Raw genomic sequence first — 17,686 nt, 5'->3', positions numbered from 1 at the left:
ATATATATTTTTTTTTGCTCTTGGTAGAGGATGCAACACCACTAGGAGTTTCCCACTTGGAGTTTCCTGTCAGTTTCCTAACTACCATTATCCCTGAGCAGGAAGCATTAGCATTTAGCAGTGGTAGTAATATCCCTTCTAAATGTTTCCATTCTTGCTGCAGCTGGAGGTTTAGCTTGACTGAACATCTATTCTTTTAGCTGTATTCTTTGAACCTTCTAAATAGTAAAACAAATAAAGCAGCTTATGAACGTTGTACATAGTGCACAGTACATCCCATATTATGTTCCCTTCTGGTCAAATGTTCTTAGCCTATAGTGTTAGGCTGGCCATACACTATACAATTTTCTTGTTCAACTTTATTTTAGATTTACCAAAACCATGTAATATAGGGTCAAACCTAAACACTTTCAGTTTGTATGCAGTCAGGCAGGCCCTTGCACTACATAGTTTAAGGTAAATCTAAAGGAAATTGAATAAGGAAATTGTATAGTGTATGGCCAGCCTTAGACTCTTTTTCCTATTAGCTGAATGTTATTTTAATTCTATGTTCAAATGTTTTAAGGCTTTTTTTTCTCATACCCCACATTCACATGTAGGCGTTCATAGGAGCAAGGGCAGAAATGTGTGTTTCTGCCCGTGTTTCCGGAAAAAACGCAGCAAAACACCTTATGTGCTTGCGTTGTCATTATTTCATAATAGCATCCCAAACTTGGGCAGCAGTCCTACGTTTTGTCACACAAAAAATGGAGCAAAACGTGCAAAACAAAATGCTCTTGGCTCATTGCCAAGCATGGCATGTTGCATTGCTCAAGTATGAAGACAGCCTTAGGATCGAATGTTAGGGAATGTAACAATTACCCTACAAAAGGCAATAGAGATTGACATTTCATAAAAAAATTACAATGCAATGTTCCTATTCAATTCAGAGATTTCTTTTACAGTACATTTATTGGCCAAAAGCTGCCATAAACCCAGTATTTTCTTACAGGGTGGGTGATCCTCTTTCACATAAAAGTGGTCCCAGCAGCGGATTCACCGCGGAATCACTTTTATTGGCGGTGGGGTAGGTACCCCCCCTCCATCCATGTCTCAGGCAAGGGATGGCAAGATGGCCCCCACTCGACTCTATGGCCTTGAAAGACTGGAGCGATGGCCTTAACCACTTAAGCCCCAGAAGATTTTACCCCCTTCCTGACCAGGGCCTATTTTGCAATTCGGCACTGCGTGACTTTAACGGACAATTGCGCGGTCGTGCGACGCTGTACCTAAACGAATTTGACGTCCTTTTTTTCCCACAAACAGAGCTTTCTTTTGGTGGTATTTGATCACCTGTGCGATTTTTGATCATGCGCTGTAAACAAAAAAAGAGCGTCAATTTTGCAAAAATAACAATATTTTTCACATTTTTTATATGAAATTCCCCAAAAAAATTAAAAAATCAAATTTTTTTAACATTTTCGACCAATTTGTTTTATGCTACATATGTTTGGTAAAAAAATTGCAAAAAGCGTATTTTGATTGGTTTGCGCAAAAGTTATCGCGTTTACTAACAAAGGGAAAGATTTTTGTCATTTTTGTTGTTTTTTTTTTAAGGAGTAATGGCGGCGATCTGCAATTTTTTTTTGCGGGACTGCGACATAGCGGCGGAAAGATCGGACCCTTGACTGACATTTTTGACACTTTTGGGGTTACCAGTGACATTACTGCAGTAATCGGTGCTATACATATGCACTGTTACTGTAAAAATGACACTGGCAGTGAAGGAGTTAACTGTATTTGAGAGGAAGGGGTTAAGTGTGTCCTAGGGGCGTGTGTCTAACTGTGATTGGCTGTGGCTACTAGTGTAAGAACAGAGATCAACGGTCCTACATAGTAGAACCATCTGATCTCCATTCTTACACAGGGAAGAATGACAGGCGGCTTTGTTTACATCAGCCGCCTGCCTTTCTTCCGGTGTAACGGACTATCGCGAGTGCCGGCGGACATCGGTTCCGCCGGGCACACGTGCGGGGGGGGGGGAATTCCGTGACGGCTCCTCCGGTGGTGCGCGCTCGCTCCCTAGAGCCTCACAGGCTAGCGACGTAGTACTACGTCGCTTTGCCTGTGAGGGGCTGACCGCCGCAGTAAATAGTCGTGCGGCGGTCAGCAAGCCGTTAAAGGACCCATTTTTTTCATGCTAAAAAAAATATATATATATATATTTTTTTTAGCTTTTAAGTGTAGATGTGAGATCTGAGGCCTTTTGGACTCCAGATCTCACATTAAAGAGGACATGTCCTGCATATTTCTATTACAAGGGATGTTTACATTCATTGTAATAAGAATAAATGTGATCAAAAAGATTTTTTTTTAAAGATCAGTGTAAAAATAAAAGGTAAAAAAATAACAAAAAAAAAATTGCCCCGTCCCTTCGAGCTTGCGCGCAGAAGTGATCGCATATGCAAGTCGGCGCCCATATATGTAAACAGTGTTCAAACCACACATATGATGTATTGCTGCAATTGTTAGAGTGAAAGCAATAACTCTAGCCCTTGACCTCCTCTGTAACTCTAAACTGGTAACCTGTAGAAATTTTTAAAGCAACGCTTATGGAGATTTTTAAGCACCAATGTTTGTAGCCATTCCACGAGCATGCACAATTTTGAAGCATGACATGTTGGGTATTTATTTACTCGGCGTAACATTATCTTTCACATTATAGAAAAATATTGGGCTAACTTTACTGTTCTCTTATTTTTTAATTTAAAAAAGTGTATTTTTTCCAAAAAAAGTGCGTTTGTAAGACCGCTGCGCCAATACGGTCTGACATAAAGTATTGAAACGCTCTCCATTTTATTCTCTGGGGTCTCTGCTAAAAAAATATATACTGTTTGGGGGTTCTAAGTAAATTTCTAGCAAAAAATACAGATTTTAACTTGTGAACAACAAGTGTCAGAAATAGGCCTGGTCCTTAAAGCGGAGTTCCGGGCACAAAATCGATATTTTTTTTTGTGCCCCTCCGCTAGTTAGACATCACCTGAAAAGGAATTGGATAGTTAGGTTTTTTTTTTTTTTTGTTTACTCACCTTGTAATTGAAGATCGTAAATACTCACCTCAGAGTACTTCCTCCCTCAGCGCCGCGGCTCACCCGTCACTTCCTGTCTCGCGATGATTCCTGGGAGCTGAACGTCATCGCTCCCAGGAATCAATGTGACGGCACCGGCCCCACTCGTCACTTCCGGGCGACGCCGCATTCCCCTGCTAAACAGCTTCTGGGCATGCCCAGAAGCTGTGGAGGAATGCGGCGCCGCACCGGAAGTGACGAGAAGGGCCGGTGCAGGCGCATTCTGGGACAAGAAGACGCGGAAGAAGACACAGAAGAGGACCGCGCCGCCTTCAGCTGCCCACAAGAGAGATGGAAACGCTGTGGAAGAAATTTTATAAGTAAGTATTTCTTCTAAAAGGTAAATGCGAATCGGGACAGATCAGAGGCTAGCCATTGTGGAATGTGCTAGCCTTGACTGTCCCGGGGGTATGTTTATTGAAAAATGACTTCTGTGCCCAGAACTCCGCTTTAAGTAGTTACAGTAAATTGAAGCCTGGACTTGCTTTAAATGAGAAGTACAGGCAAAGCTTGTTTGGCTTTACTTCTTCTATGGATCAGTTGGATCAGTTCATTCTGCACTCCTGTGACCCCTTTTCAGCAGACAATGGGCTGGGGCACCGCTGTCGGCTGACGTGACAAAGCCAGTACAGGCTCGGGCAAGATCGTGACCATATGGTCGGGATCCACCCAGCAGTCTTGACTGGCACCCGGCTCAGCCTCTCAGCGATCCGCTGAGAGCCCTTTGAGCTGGCCGCTTCCGTCCCCTCCACAGCCCAGCACTCCAGTGAGCGTGGGGTTGGGGGCAGAGCAAAGCAGAGAGCTGGTGACTGACAGTCACCAGCTCTTTGCTCAGAAAGCCCTAACAACCGAGCAATCAGTAGTGTTTGATCGCTTCGTTTTTAGTGTTAGAGCCGGCGGGGAACAGATGCAGCAGACCGATGCTGCATCCACCTAGGTAAGTACGATTCTGGAAAAACCCCAATTCCCATACTTCTCTTTTATTGCTTTATCTTTGTATGATGAACTAATGCTTCAGTATATTGTTTTTAATGCATGGTCTAAACATATCTATATTCATGATGTTGTTTTGTGTGTGCTTTGACAACGTTGTACATTTTTAACTTTTTCACAGAGTGAGTCATTATCTCTATATGGGAGGGGGTTTGATACAGTATACTAAAGCAAACGCAGTTTGATACAGCATGGCATGTATGTATTTGTTTCTTTTCTTTTGAATTAAGATATATGTTGGTTAGCACAGCTATGTCAAATGAAAGATGTCTGGTTTTATTTTGTGTGTTTTTTTTTAATATATAATGTTATATGGGCACACTGCCATCCAGTGGCGGAACTACCAGGGTCGCACTTGCGACTGGGCCTTGGAGTTCTGCCACTGTGGGGGGGGGGGGGGGCGCCGTTCCTCTCCTGTTCTCCCACTCTGCTGTGAGGGGCCGCCCGTTCCTTTCCTGCTCTAACGTGAGGGGTCCGCCTGCACGTTCTGGCTCTGTCAGTGTGAGGGGCCTGTCCATTCACTTGTTCGTTCCACCGTTGGGTGGCGGCTGAGTGAGGGCTGAGCAGTGACTAACCCTTCACTGTGCCGCCCCACCTATCCACTCCTGAGAGAAGCAATGTAGGGAGGTGGACACTGAATGGCTGAAAGGGAGGCATCAGCGGAGCAGCTTATGACCAATAGAGTGAAGGGGGAGGAGCACTTCCATCTGCGAGGAGACCCCTTGACACAGAGGTATCCCTTGAGGCACGCAAATGAGTAAGTGATTAACTGCAAGCTGTCAGTGCAACTGATCCCATTCTCCACCACTGCTGCCTCTTACCGATCCCACCCCCCTCCTCCACAGATCTCATCCCTATTCCCCCTATCACCCCTGTCGCAGAGGTGATATGTTGGGGAAAAGGATGAGATCTGTGGTGGTGGCAAGGTGGGATCAGTAAGTGGCAGCAGTGGTGGTGGGGGAGGATGGCACGCTGCCACATATCCCACCCCCCTCACCACCACTGCTGCCACAGATCCCACCCTCCTCACCACCATCGCTGCCACAGATCCCACCCCCTTCACCACCACTGCTGCCATGAATCCCACCCCCCTCACCACCACCGCTGCCACAGATCCCACCCCCCTCACCACCAACGCTGCCACAGATCCCACCCCTCTGAAAACCACCGCTGCCACTGATCCCACCCCCCCTCACCACCACCGCCACCTCCACAGATCCCAACACCCTCACCACCACCGCTGCCACAGATTCCACTCCTCTAACCACTACCACTGCCACAGATCCCACCCCTCTCACCATTGCTGCCACGGATCCTACCTCCTTCACCTCCAGCGCTGCCACTGATCCAATCCCCCTCACCAGCACCACCACTGCCACTGATCTCACCCCCTCACAATCACCACTACTGCCACTGATCCCACCCCCCCACCACCACCACTGCTGCCACTGATCCCACCGCCCTTACCACCACTGCTGCCACTGATCCCAACTCCCCCCGCTACCACCATGCCATGGATCCCACCCCCTTCACCACCCCCCTCCCACCACCACTACTGCAACTGACCCCAAGGGGGTACTCAGGTGGATGTAAGGGAGCACTCTGGAGGCATTAAGGGGGCACTCTGGAGGTACTGTTTTATTTAGATTCCTACCCCTCTCACCACCACTGCTGCCACAGATCCCACCCCCCTCACCACCACCGCTGCCACAGATCCCACCCCCCTCACCACCACCACTGCCACAGATCCCACCCCCCTCACCACCACCGCTGCCACCGATCCTACCCCCCTCACCACTACTGCTGCCACAGATCCCACCCCCTTCACCACCACCGCTGCCACTGATCCCATCCCCCTCCACAATTGCCACGGATACAACCCCCTCACACCACCACTACTGCCACTGATCCCACGGGGGCACTCAGGTGGATGTAAGTAAGGGAGCACTCTTGAGGCATTAAGGGGGCATGCTGGAGATATTTTATTACCTCCAAAGTGCTCCCTTACTGTATATCTTCCAGATTGCTTCCTTACATTCTCCAAAATGTCTCCTAATAATAGTAAAGTCAGTGGCTCAACTACAAGGGTCTCAAAGGTCGCACTTGCGGCATGACCCTGGTGTTCCACTACTATGTGGTGGGCCTCAAGACGGCAGGAGGTGGCCTGCAGCAGAACATGAGAAAGGGCCCTAGCATGGGGTCGGGGGGGGGGGGGCTTCATGGTTTCTTGCACCTGAGCCCTGAAGGTTGTAGATGCGCCTCTGCTGCCATCATATATCAATATTTCTTTTTTAAAGTTCTGACAGGGTTTTTTAAACTAAATAAGTAGCTATGAGCAAGAAATATGCATTAATTTTTCTCTTGTTTGACATTGGCAGCTGCCTGTCACTGATATCTGACATTGTCTTCAACAACAAAGAAGATCAAGGCTTCAGATCTGTTTGGCCATTATGTTACCAGATATTGTGCTATTAGGAGCTGTCAGTTTACTTGGAGTTGTGGAGCAAGGTATGAAAAATAAGTGTTCTTAGGAAAAGCAAAAACAATTTAAAAAATAAACTTTTGAACTTTCTGATTGTTTGCTGCTCTCCTACTGCAGTGCTCTATGCTGGCATAGCTTGGTAACAGGCACAACCCTCATCACAACTTTACTGTGCTTGTAAGCAGGTTGTGTTAATTCTAATTTAGGCTGCATTCACACTGTGATTCTGCCCGTGATTTCAAAAAGCTCTGGTAAAGTGAAAATTTGCAGAACACGAATTTCAGGTGGCATTTATTTTAATGAAACTAAAAAAGACAGTGTGGTTCTGCCAGGGTTGTCATGCAATAAATTGCACTGCAATCATGGAAAACTGCATTGTGTAATGCTTGTTGCTCATAAGAAGCTTCTGATCCTTTTTTGGGTGACAAGCTTCACGTGATGCAGCTTGCTGAGATTGCAGTGCAATTTATAGCGGCAGAACCGCACCGCATTTTTTGGTGCCATTAAAATTAATGCCATCTGAAATTTGCTTGTGCGATTTATCATTTTAGCAGAGCGTTTTGAAACAGTGATTCTGCCCTCGATTTAAAATGCCTGGGTGTGAATACAGCCTTAGTGAGTTAGCGGCTGGCCCAGGCTGGAGAAAGGGTTAAGGTATGTGTGCTCAGTTCTCGGGCTTGTCTGTACCAGCATGCCCACCTGTGGTATAAAAAAGGGGGAAAACTGGGGTCAAGGTCCTACGTTTTGGTTACAGTTCCCTCTTGGTTTGTGGTACTGCACCTTACATTTTGCTGAAGCCATCGGAGTTCTAAAGGACATCCAAGCCACAGAGAATACCAGCATGGACTACCACCTCATGGAGCTATACTTGGGCAGCCGCACAATTATAGTTAGGGTTAGGAATTGGACTTATTCATACTGGACTGTAATGTTGAAGTCTCTCCAGTAAAGTTACATTAATGGTTCCAAGCCTGGTATTAAGTTAATATAAAGGGGTGCATGCTGGTTTTGGCATATCAAAAGAACCAGGGTCTGTAAAGCACAAAGGGGTGTGAAGCTCAGCTACTACAAAAAGGGGTTAACTTGGCAAGTCATGGAAGTGGAATGCTGTTGTTAGGCGTAACCAAGCACAAGTTCAAGACACAAAGCAACCAATCATTAGGCATGGTTCCTGGAAAGGTGACAGGTCCTCCAGTAGGGAGGTCCGGCTCCATTCCCAGTGGTCAGTTTCTAATAGCAACTGCAACGATTCCGTGTTATGGAGATCCATGGCATGGTCACATAGGTATGGGAAGTGAAGGAGTTATTAATGAGCACGCATGAGGTCTATGCTATGTGCTCGGCAGGACCCCATTCTGTTATTGGGAGTGAGGTAACAGAGGTACGCTGGGCGCAGACTCAGCCTATCCATCTGAATGCAGGTCTGATATTAGTGGCAACACCGCTGCAGGCCTCTAGTTAGACAATGAAATGTAGATTAACATGTATTGAGCATGGGGCACCATTCTGAAGAATGTTTATATATTCAAGTCAAACAAAGTTCCAGAAACAAAAATGAAAGAGTTTCCCTAGCCGGGGTGTTCAGCATTTCTTGCTTTTGCAAAGAAATACACACTCAGCCTCCTGGATCGAAATTCGGCAGATTCAGCAGGGACTGGCCGAGATTTGATCCATCTACGGGCAGGCTGATTGTACCCAAGTTGATTCATCGGTTGACCTGGGTACAAGCAGCCTATCAGATTTTTTTTATATGTGATTACTGCTGGTGGCTATAGACTCACTGTGCCCGCCCCCTGCTGGCATAACACAATAGCGCTGTGGGAGGCATTCCACCCATCAACACTGACAGTGTTGATGTGGAAATTGAGTGATTTTCTTTCCTTCTATATGTGGTTGAAGGAAAGGAAAATCGAATCATCTATGGGCTGCTTTACACATACGGTACTGCGGTTTTACACTTCAGGCCCTTGTCTGTTTCCTGTAGACCATTTTCTCCCCAACTCTGCCTGTACAGTTAGCAGACCCTTGCTGCTCCGGCTCCCACCTGCCTCCCCAAGACTCTTGGGCAGAGTCCTCTGCTATCTAGTGGGGTGGAGCCCAGGACCCTAGTCCTGACTCTACAAAAAGCCCTGCAAACACCTTCCAAATCAGTGTCCTGATTATTCACAAAACAGACCCAGGATTGGAGATTTCATCCCTCCAAGATCTCCCGAAATCTTTAGGCTCCAGGTTCCAAACCGGGTTTTACCAACCGATAAGGAAACTGAAAAGCCAGTTTCCTCTGAATGGCACAAACCCCCTGGAAATCCTCAACCTGCCTGGATAGGAATTCTGGGTCATAAACTCTTTTTACTCTTTTAAACTCTTTTTACACCATAGCAGGGCACAGAATATAGTTCAATGGACTGCCTAAGCTTGAATTAATGGTTTGTAAAACAAGATCTCAGCTCTGTAAGAATTCAGTGCTAGAAATCTTAAAAGCATCTGCACATGTACAAACCTGTTTCCAAAAAAATATTCCTGAGAATGTTCCTAATTCTAAACATCTGTTTAAAGAATCAAGCCAACCATTGAGCTTTTTTAATTAGATTAACTTCTACCACTAACCTTTTATCTCTCAGGGATACAAGAAAGAACTCATTATAGTCACCTGTTTTCAGGTCTGCTGCTTTAAGGGTTTCACTCATTCTGTTATATTATTCAAGTATTAAACAAAATGGAAAATGCAAGCGGTGGAGTGTGATTTTAGAGGAGGAAATTGGCAGTACAGAGCAAGAAACTTCAGTGAATATGTCTCTTGTGCACGATTTATAAAAAGACAGTGGGTAATTTAGTTTTTGTGTCCTCACCCATTAATAAAATATCTGTTTTGGATAGAAGGGTCCTTTAAAGAGCAACTCTACATAAAGCATGTTCAGTCTTCTCAAGCAAGTAAAATAAATTATTTATTTTTTCTTTGTAGCATACTTTTCCCTGCAGGTGATTGGAGCCAGGCGGAAGTACAGCGTCTCCCCTCCAAGCACGTCCGGGCCTCCGGAGTTTGAAAGAGTCTTCCGAGCTCAGTAACTAAATATCCTTATCTATCTATCTATCTATCTATCTATCTATCTATCTATCTATCTATCTATCTATCTATCTATCTATCTATCTATCTATCTATCTATCTATCTATCTATCTATCTATCTATCTATCTATCTATCTATCTATCTATCTATCTATCTATCTATCTATCTATCTTTTTTGTATTCTAGGTTCATTTCCTTTTAAGTGACTTTAAACACTGTTTTCATTTCAGAGTTAACTGCACTGAATATTTTCCTTTATTCCTTGCTGTATTATGGCTGTCGGGGCTCTTCTTCCATCAAGGTGAGTGGAATTGTATTTTTTTTACATATTGTCATGGAAACTGTATATAGGTATATGAAAGTACAAGTCATTCTTATCCTTGCTTCTCTATTTAGTGGGTAACTGACATAGAACAAGTATGTAGGTGGCATGGTTGGTGTGACTTTACTGGCTTCATATCCTGTTCTGAGTCGGTGACTCGCTATTTAGTAAAGTAGGGATAAGGATGATGGCTCCCAGTCTTGCTCTTTCATAGAAAAGTCAGTTATACCAACTGCATACTGTATCAGATATTTCACCCTTTTATCATAATTCAAATAATGCACTACAATCTTTAACACTTTGCCATGACATTTTCTGTAAATCAGTATGATGACACACACTTCTTGGTGGTGTCGGGTTTTGGGCTACCAATAATTTGCTCTCATTTTGTTAGCAAATGTGGAAGTAATAAGATGTATATACCTAATTGGCTGAATACTGATTTTAAAGGATTAATTAAATTGATTAGAAATCAAATATAGCGAATGCATATATTACCATGCCAAATTGATTATTTTAGAATTTGATTACATTCAAACAATGCGTTGTAAATGTAAATTTCACCAACTTAAATCGATACTCAGCTTGAAAAGTTTCCATCTTGATAACCATATACCAACCTTTCATCACACAAGAGAAAACATCTGAGCATAAAAGCATATCTTATCAAAATCATTTAAAAATGGAAAATGATCACCTGTGTATGTTGAAGATTTAAAGCCCCACTCTGGTATAAAATCAATAAATCACCCAATATCACTATTGCTCTACTTATTCAACATACAGTATGCGTTATGTTTACATTAAAAACTGAGATGCCTGAAAAATCAGTTTATACAGCTACCTGTGAAGTCGTGACCCACCTTTCTTTTCTATTCTCCCTCTGGTCTATGTGGGAGAGAACATAGTCCCTTCCCCCCATGGCTTACAAATAACTACACATACCATCATACAATGAGATGTTAGTTCTCTGTGTGAGTGTTACTAGTGCAGGTCTGCAGGCAGTGTCAGAGAGAGTGATCTAGTCCTCTTTCACTGCCCACCATACCCGCACACCTTGGGCTCTATGTATAAAAATGTAATTGTACAGATGTCACAAATGAAAGATTGGTGAAGAAACAAAGAGCCCAAATGAGCAGCACATGAAAAAAAAAAAAGTACAGGTGCACAAATTCATACCCAAGATCAGCAGCATTAGTAATCATTACACACATGCTTAAGTAATTTAGATGTACAGTTTAGATCAGTGGTCCTCAACTCCGGTCCTCAGGGCCCACTAACAGGCCAGATTTTAAGTATTACCTTGGGGAGATGCAGACTAGAGTAATGCAAACACTAAGAAGCAAATTATATCACCTGGGATGTATTTCAGTTATCTTGCAAACCTGGCCTGTTAGTGGGCCCTGAGGACCAGGGTTGAGGACCACTGGTTTAGATGATGGGTAGGATAGTCAGTGCTGATGAATAGTGGCGGAACTGGGCAAAGCAGGGCAGAGATCACTAGATCAGTGGTATTCCATTAAAAACATTCCAAGGGGTACGGTCAGCATACTTTTCTTTACAGCAGAGGGCTGAATCTCATGCTTGTGCTAGGACTTAGATCCTAGTGTACTTTTAGTCAACTAATGTCTATCAAAAAATAAGCAATGAACAATTTTCACATAATTTCAATAATATTTATTGTCAGTTTTCAGTGTGCCCCCTTACATCAGGTGTCCCTCATCAGAATGCCCCCTTACATCAGTTGTTCACATCAGGTTATCCCTGTACCTTTTAGCATGAGGATGTTGGAGGCCCTAACAACCAATCACTGCAGAGGAAGGGGGGAACCTGCACTTGGGAATGGCTGGCTGGTGGTCCGGATAACATACCTCGAAACTTTGTGAGATTTGAAAGAAGGACACCTATTAGAAAAAGTATATTGACAAAGGACATATCCTTTACCACACCTCAATTACAGGGAGAATTAATACACATAAAATGATAATTTTTTTATACAGATATATTCATCAGACCAAAATGAGGGACAATGAGGAGAAAAGATGGACAGAAGGACTTTTTTCCAAAAAAAAAAAAGGGACACTCCCTCCAAACCAGGGACAGCTGGGAGCTATGCAGATAGAATTGTTATTTGGTCTTGTTCCAGAACACAAACTGCAATTTTTTGAAGCCTGCTATGGAACTACACAGGGACGGGAAGGGGACTAGTCACCCTGATAAAGATAGAGTAGCCACCGGGGTCTAGGCAGGAAATGAAAGACAATGAGCCTCTGAAAAATGACTATAATGAATGATTTTAGGAAAATTATGTTTTAGTTAGGTAAATAGAAAAAATATTAATATTATGCATACATATCCCTGCCAGACTAGTGAAGTTAAATATATCTTGAAGTGGGGCTTCAAGTTTGAAAGAATAAATCAACAAACGATTTCCGAGAGTGGTCATTTCTTGAATTGGTGTATGTGTACAGCTACCTGTACTTTTCTGGTATTTTAAATCAGGACTCTACAAACTTTGTAAACAAAGGGCCAGTTTACACTTTTTAGGGTGGAGTTAGTGAACTGTGGCCAGTTGGAGTAGAAATTGCCCGATCATTTTCTCAGAGGGAGTGGACAATGTTTCAGGCTTGGTGTATGTGGCAGTAAAAAGATTAGTGCCCCATTAATGGTATTAGTGTGAGGAATAGTGCCCCAGAATTGGTGTCAGTGAAAGAAATAGTGTTCAGCCATTGATGTCAGTGGAAGGAATAGTGCTCCATTGTTTGCTGTGAGTGGAACAAAGCTGCAGTGTGGAGATCAGTGTTATACAAGTACAGTCATGGGATTTCTTTTTCCAAAAACAAAAATGCAAACTCCTTTTGCCTCTTGCAAGCACTTTGCTTCTCTGAAACAAAAAGTCATCTTAACCACTTTACAACCGGAGGATTTTGCTGTCTTCCGTCCAGGCCACTTTTTGCGATTCGGCGCTGTGCGACTTCAACTGACAATTGCGCGGTCGTGCGAGGCCGTACCCAAACAAAATTTACGTCCTTTTTTTCCCACAAACAGAGCTTTCTTTTGGTGGTATTTGATCACCTGTGCGATTTTTACTTTTTGCGCTATAAACAAAAAAAGAGCGTTTATTTTGAAAAAATAACAATATTTTTAACATTTTTTTATATGAAATTCCCCCCAAAAAAGATGTAAAAACCAATTTTTTTAAAAAATTTTGCCAATTTGTTTTATGCTACATATGTTTGGTAAAAAAAATCGCAATAAGCGTATTTTGATTGGTTTGCGCAAACGTTATTGCGTTTACTAACAAAGGGAAAGATTTCTGTCATTTTTGGTGTTTTTTTTTTAACGCGTAATGGCGGCGATCTGCGATTTTTTTTGCGGGACTGCGACATTGCGGCGGACAGACCGGACCCCTGACTGACATTTTTGACACTTTTGGGGGTACCAGTGACATTACTGCAGTAATCAGTGCTATAAATATGCACTGTTACTGTAAAAATGACACTGGCAGGGAAGGGGTTAATTTTATTGGAGAGGGAGGGGTTAATGTATGCCTGGTGCTTACTGACGTGTAGGGGGGGAGGTGACTATGTGAGTCATGGACAGATCGGATGTCCAGCTATGCTGAACAGTCCGATCTGTCACTCCCTGTCACTATGGAGATCCGCCCGCTGTGTTTACACACAGCGGGCGGATCTCCAGACTCGATCCCCGACGATCGGGTAAGAGCAGCGGCGATTGCCGCTGCTCCACCCCTGGCCCGACTCCCGCTGTGAATGAAAACAGCGGGAGCGAGCCTCCGGCGGCGCGCAAGCGCCGCCCAGAAGGGGGAGTGTCCAGTCACGTTAATACTACGTGGCTGGACGATAACGAACCACTCTGCCGCAGTAGTATTACTGTGAGCGGTTGCAGAGTGGTTAAAAACTGTTGACTGTTATCAATAAGATGTGTACTGGTCTATAAAAACCGTGACATTTTAAAAAACTTTCAGGTATTAAAATATCCTGTCAGGAAAGGAATTGCCATTCAGCAACAATAGAACGCTGGAGGCAGATCAGGTGTGTCACCACGCCCATCTCCCCAGCCCTGGCCCTATATAAAGCACTCTCTGGCTGTGCTTCAGTGCTGGTTTATCATCAGCTCTAGTACCTGTGTCCTGTTTGTTTATCTGCGTTCCTGCTTTTGACCCGGCTTGCTCCTTGACCCATCTGCACTTCTCCTTGTTTGACCTCGGCTTGCCTGACGACTCTTTGCCTGAACCATACCTCTGCTGGATATTCTGTGTACCTACATCGGCCTGGATTCCACGGATTCTCTCCTTGTCTTACCCCTCTGTACCTCCATTTCCTCGGACTGATTCACTGTGTATGACCCTCGGCCTGGCATTAACCTTGTCTCTTTTCTCTGAGCATCTATAGATCTCCTGGAAGCGGTCCTAATCACCATCCATCCATCCATCCATCCGGGATCCATCCGCATCCAGTGCTCCTTGGGACGTGTCATCTCCTGTTTCACCACCAGGGGTGATCCGCACCGAGCTGCAAGGGAAGCCCTCTCAGCACTTCGGCCTCCACCAAGGTAACTGACAGCATAAACCAGCCATGTCAGAGGCCGACAGAGGTGCTTCCCAGCTCGAGGCCCTATGCCAGCAGGTTTCAGCCCTGACCCAAGCTGTGCAAAGGCTACAAGATGGGTACTTCCAGCTAGAGGGTCGAGTACTCAACATGGCCGGCCCTTCTCCTCCACCTGATCCGAATCAGCCATCCGCTAGCTCGCTGCCGGCTCCGGCCCAACCGGACCAAGCTAGCTCCGGCCATTCGGCTTCAGCTCCGCCCCCGGAACCACGGGTGCCCACGCCGGAACGCTTCCGTGGGGAGCGTAGGAAATTCAGGGCCTTCAAGAATGCTTGTTTATTATACCTAGCCCTTCAACCTAGGACCTTTTCCTCTGAGTCCGTCAAGGTGGGATTCATAATTTCTCTACTGGCCGAAGAACCTCAGACTTGGGCACACAATCTCTTGGAACAGAAGAGTCCAATCCTGAATTCCACAAACTCTTTCTTTGAGGCTATGGCCCAATTATACGAGGATCCCCAGCGTACAGTCACAGCAGAATCGGCCCTGCATGCCCTCCAGCAAAACAAACGCCCGGCCGAGGACTATACGGTAGACTTCCGTAGATGGGCAGCCGACACGGACTGGAACGAGGCAGCATTAAAATACCAGTACCGTCATGGCCTCTCGGAAGCTTTAAAAGATGAGCTGGCTCGGGTAGAAACACCTGCATCCTTAGAGGATCTAATCGCTCTTGCCATCCAAATGGATAGGCGTCTGCGGGAGCGACGCTCAGAACGCCTTCAAGGGTCTCGAGCCACGTGGGTCATGCCAAAGGTCCCATTTATGGCCTCTCCTCTACCAGGACCAGCTGTCAATGCCCCGGCAGACGGGGAACCTATGCAAATTGGGCTCATTCGTTCCTCCTTGACCCCCGAAGAGAGACAACGCCGTCGCCAGGCGAACCTCTGTCTATACTGCGGAGCTTCCGGCCACTTCCTCCGCAATTGCCCTGTGAGGCCTAGTAAGTGCTGTTCACGGTCTGTCCCGAACTGTCAGGTCTCTGAGCCATCCCCTGCTCACCTTATCCTTCCTGTCTCCCTACAGGTAGCAGAAGAGAGGATCCAGCTCACGGCAATTATTGATTCCGGAGCTTGCAGTTGCTTCCTGGATTGTACACTAGCTGCGAAGCTAGGGGTACCCCTGCAAGCCAAGGAGCAACAGCTTCAAGTTTTCCTGGCCGACGGATCCCTGCCTAGTTCCGGACCCGTGACCAGGGAGACCTACCCGGTCCTTACTACCACGGACTCGGGTCATCAAGAGCTCCTCCGCTTCGATGTCCTGTCCTCTCCCTTATTCCCGGTCATCCTAGGCCTACCATGGCTCCAAGCCCACAATCCACAGATCGATTGGATTAAGAAGAGGATTTCCTTCTCATCCAAATACTGCCTGGATCATTGCTTCCCTTCTGAATCCCAAGCTCCTGCCACTTGCCTAGCCGTCCAGCCGGCCTCAGATTCCTCCGAAGACATTCCTGCAGCTTACCGGGACTTTAAGGATGTTTTCGACAAAAAGAAAGCTGATGTTCTGCCCCCTCACAGGCCCTACGACTGCCCCATTGAGCTTCTCCCAGGGGCTGAGATCCCTTTTGGAAGGATCTTCCCCCTATCTGAAAAGGAATTAGAAACTCTCCGGTCCTATGTCGATGAGAATCTGAAAAAGGGGTTCATCAGGCCCTCATCCTCCCCAGCTGGCGCTGGAATATTTTTTGTGGAGAAGAAGGACGGTACGTTAAGACCTTGTGTTGATTACCGGGAACTCAACAAAGTTACCATTAAAAACCGCTACCCTCTCCCGCTAATTCCAGAATTGTTCCAGCGCTTCCGGAATGCTCGAGTCTTTACTAAACTAGACCTCCGAGGGGCATACAATCTTATCCGCATCCGAGAGGGGGATGAGTGGAAAACTGCATTTAGAACCCGTTTTGGCCACTATGAATATTTGGTCATGCCATTCGGGCTGTGCAATGCCCCGGCCACTTTCCAACATCTGGTAAATGACATTTTCCGTGAATTTCTGGATAACTTCTTAATTGTTTACCTAGATGACATCCTGATCTTCTCCCCCTCTCTAGAACTTCATCGGATTCATGTTAAAAAAGTTCTAACCACCCTGAGGAAACATGGGCTCTACGTGAAACTGGAGAAGTGTGAATTTGAGAGAGGATCTATTCAGTTTCTGGGGCTTATCATTTCAACAGAGGGCGTCTCGATGGATCCTCAGAAGGTGAAGGCAATTTTGGAGTGGCCAGCCCCCACGGATAAGAAAGGAGTTCAGCGATTTGTGGGCTTCGCTAACTTCTACAGAAGATTCGTAAAAGGCTTCTCAACAATTGTCACACCCATCACCCAGCTAACACGTCAGCAGATCCGTTTCCGCTGGTCGCCAGAGGCCCAGTTAGCCTTTGATAAATTAAAGAGCCTGTTCGTGACCGCTCCGATTCTTCAACATCCAGATCCAGCTTTACCCTACATTCTCGAGGTAGATGCCTCAGAAGTAGCCACGGGGGCTATTCTGTCCCAGCGACAAGGCACAAAGGCCTTACTACACCCAGTAGCATTTTTCTCTCGGAAGATGTCACCTCCTGAGAGGAATTATGATGTGGGGGATCGAGAACTTCTAGCCATTAAATCTGCCCTGGAGGAATGGAGGTACCTGTTGGAAGGGGCAGTGCACCCTATTATGATATTCACGGACCACAAGAATCTCGAATATCTGAGGGCCGCCAAACGGTTGAGACCTCGGCAAGCCAGGTGGGCCTTATTTTTCTCCCGCTTCAATTTCCACATTACCTACAGGCCAGGGTCTAAGAATGGAAAAGCGGATGCCCTGTCCCGGATGTTTCCAGACACTCCCGATACAACAGAGCCCAATACCATCCTGTCGGCTCAAAACTTTTTTCTGATCCATACGGACTTACGGTCCTCAATTCAGCAAGCCTCTACCCATTATACAGGACAAGAAGCCGAATCTCTACATAAGCGGGAAGGGTTCCTCTGGTTTCAGGAGAAAATTTTTGTTCCCACACAAGTGAGATTGATGGTCCTCAAGACCTTGCATGACCACAAACTTGCAGGGCATTTTGGGGTAAGGAAGACCTTCGAAC

The 17,686-nt window shown here is 45.5% G+C and overlaps 1 protein-coding gene across 1 annotated transcript in view; it reads left to right on the top strand.

Moving 5' to 3' along the window:
- Positions 1-17,686, top strand: part of LOC309554047 (leukotriene C4 synthase-like) — a 180,777-nt gene that overhangs the window by 99,301 nt on the left and 63,790 nt on the right. The window contains exons 2-4 of the mRNA XM_082255572.1: positions 6,479-6,608; positions 9,545-9,644; positions 9,879-9,949. Of these exons, the coding sequence (XP_082111698.1) occupies positions 6,551-6,608; positions 9,545-9,644; positions 9,879-9,949 (229 nt within the window). The 5' untranslated portion in view covers positions 6,479-6,550. The remainder of the gene's footprint in view (positions 1-6,478; positions 6,609-9,544; positions 9,645-9,878; positions 9,950-17,686) is intronic.

The sequence above is a fragment of the Pelophylax lessonae genome (genome assembly GCF_965119305.1).
Source record: "Pelophylax lessonae genome assembly, chromosome: 4".
NCBI classification, from domain to species: Eukaryota; Metazoa; Chordata; class Amphibia; order Anura; family Ranidae; genus Pelophylax; species Pelophylax lessonae.
This window is presented reverse-complemented; position numbering and strand designations above follow the sequence as displayed.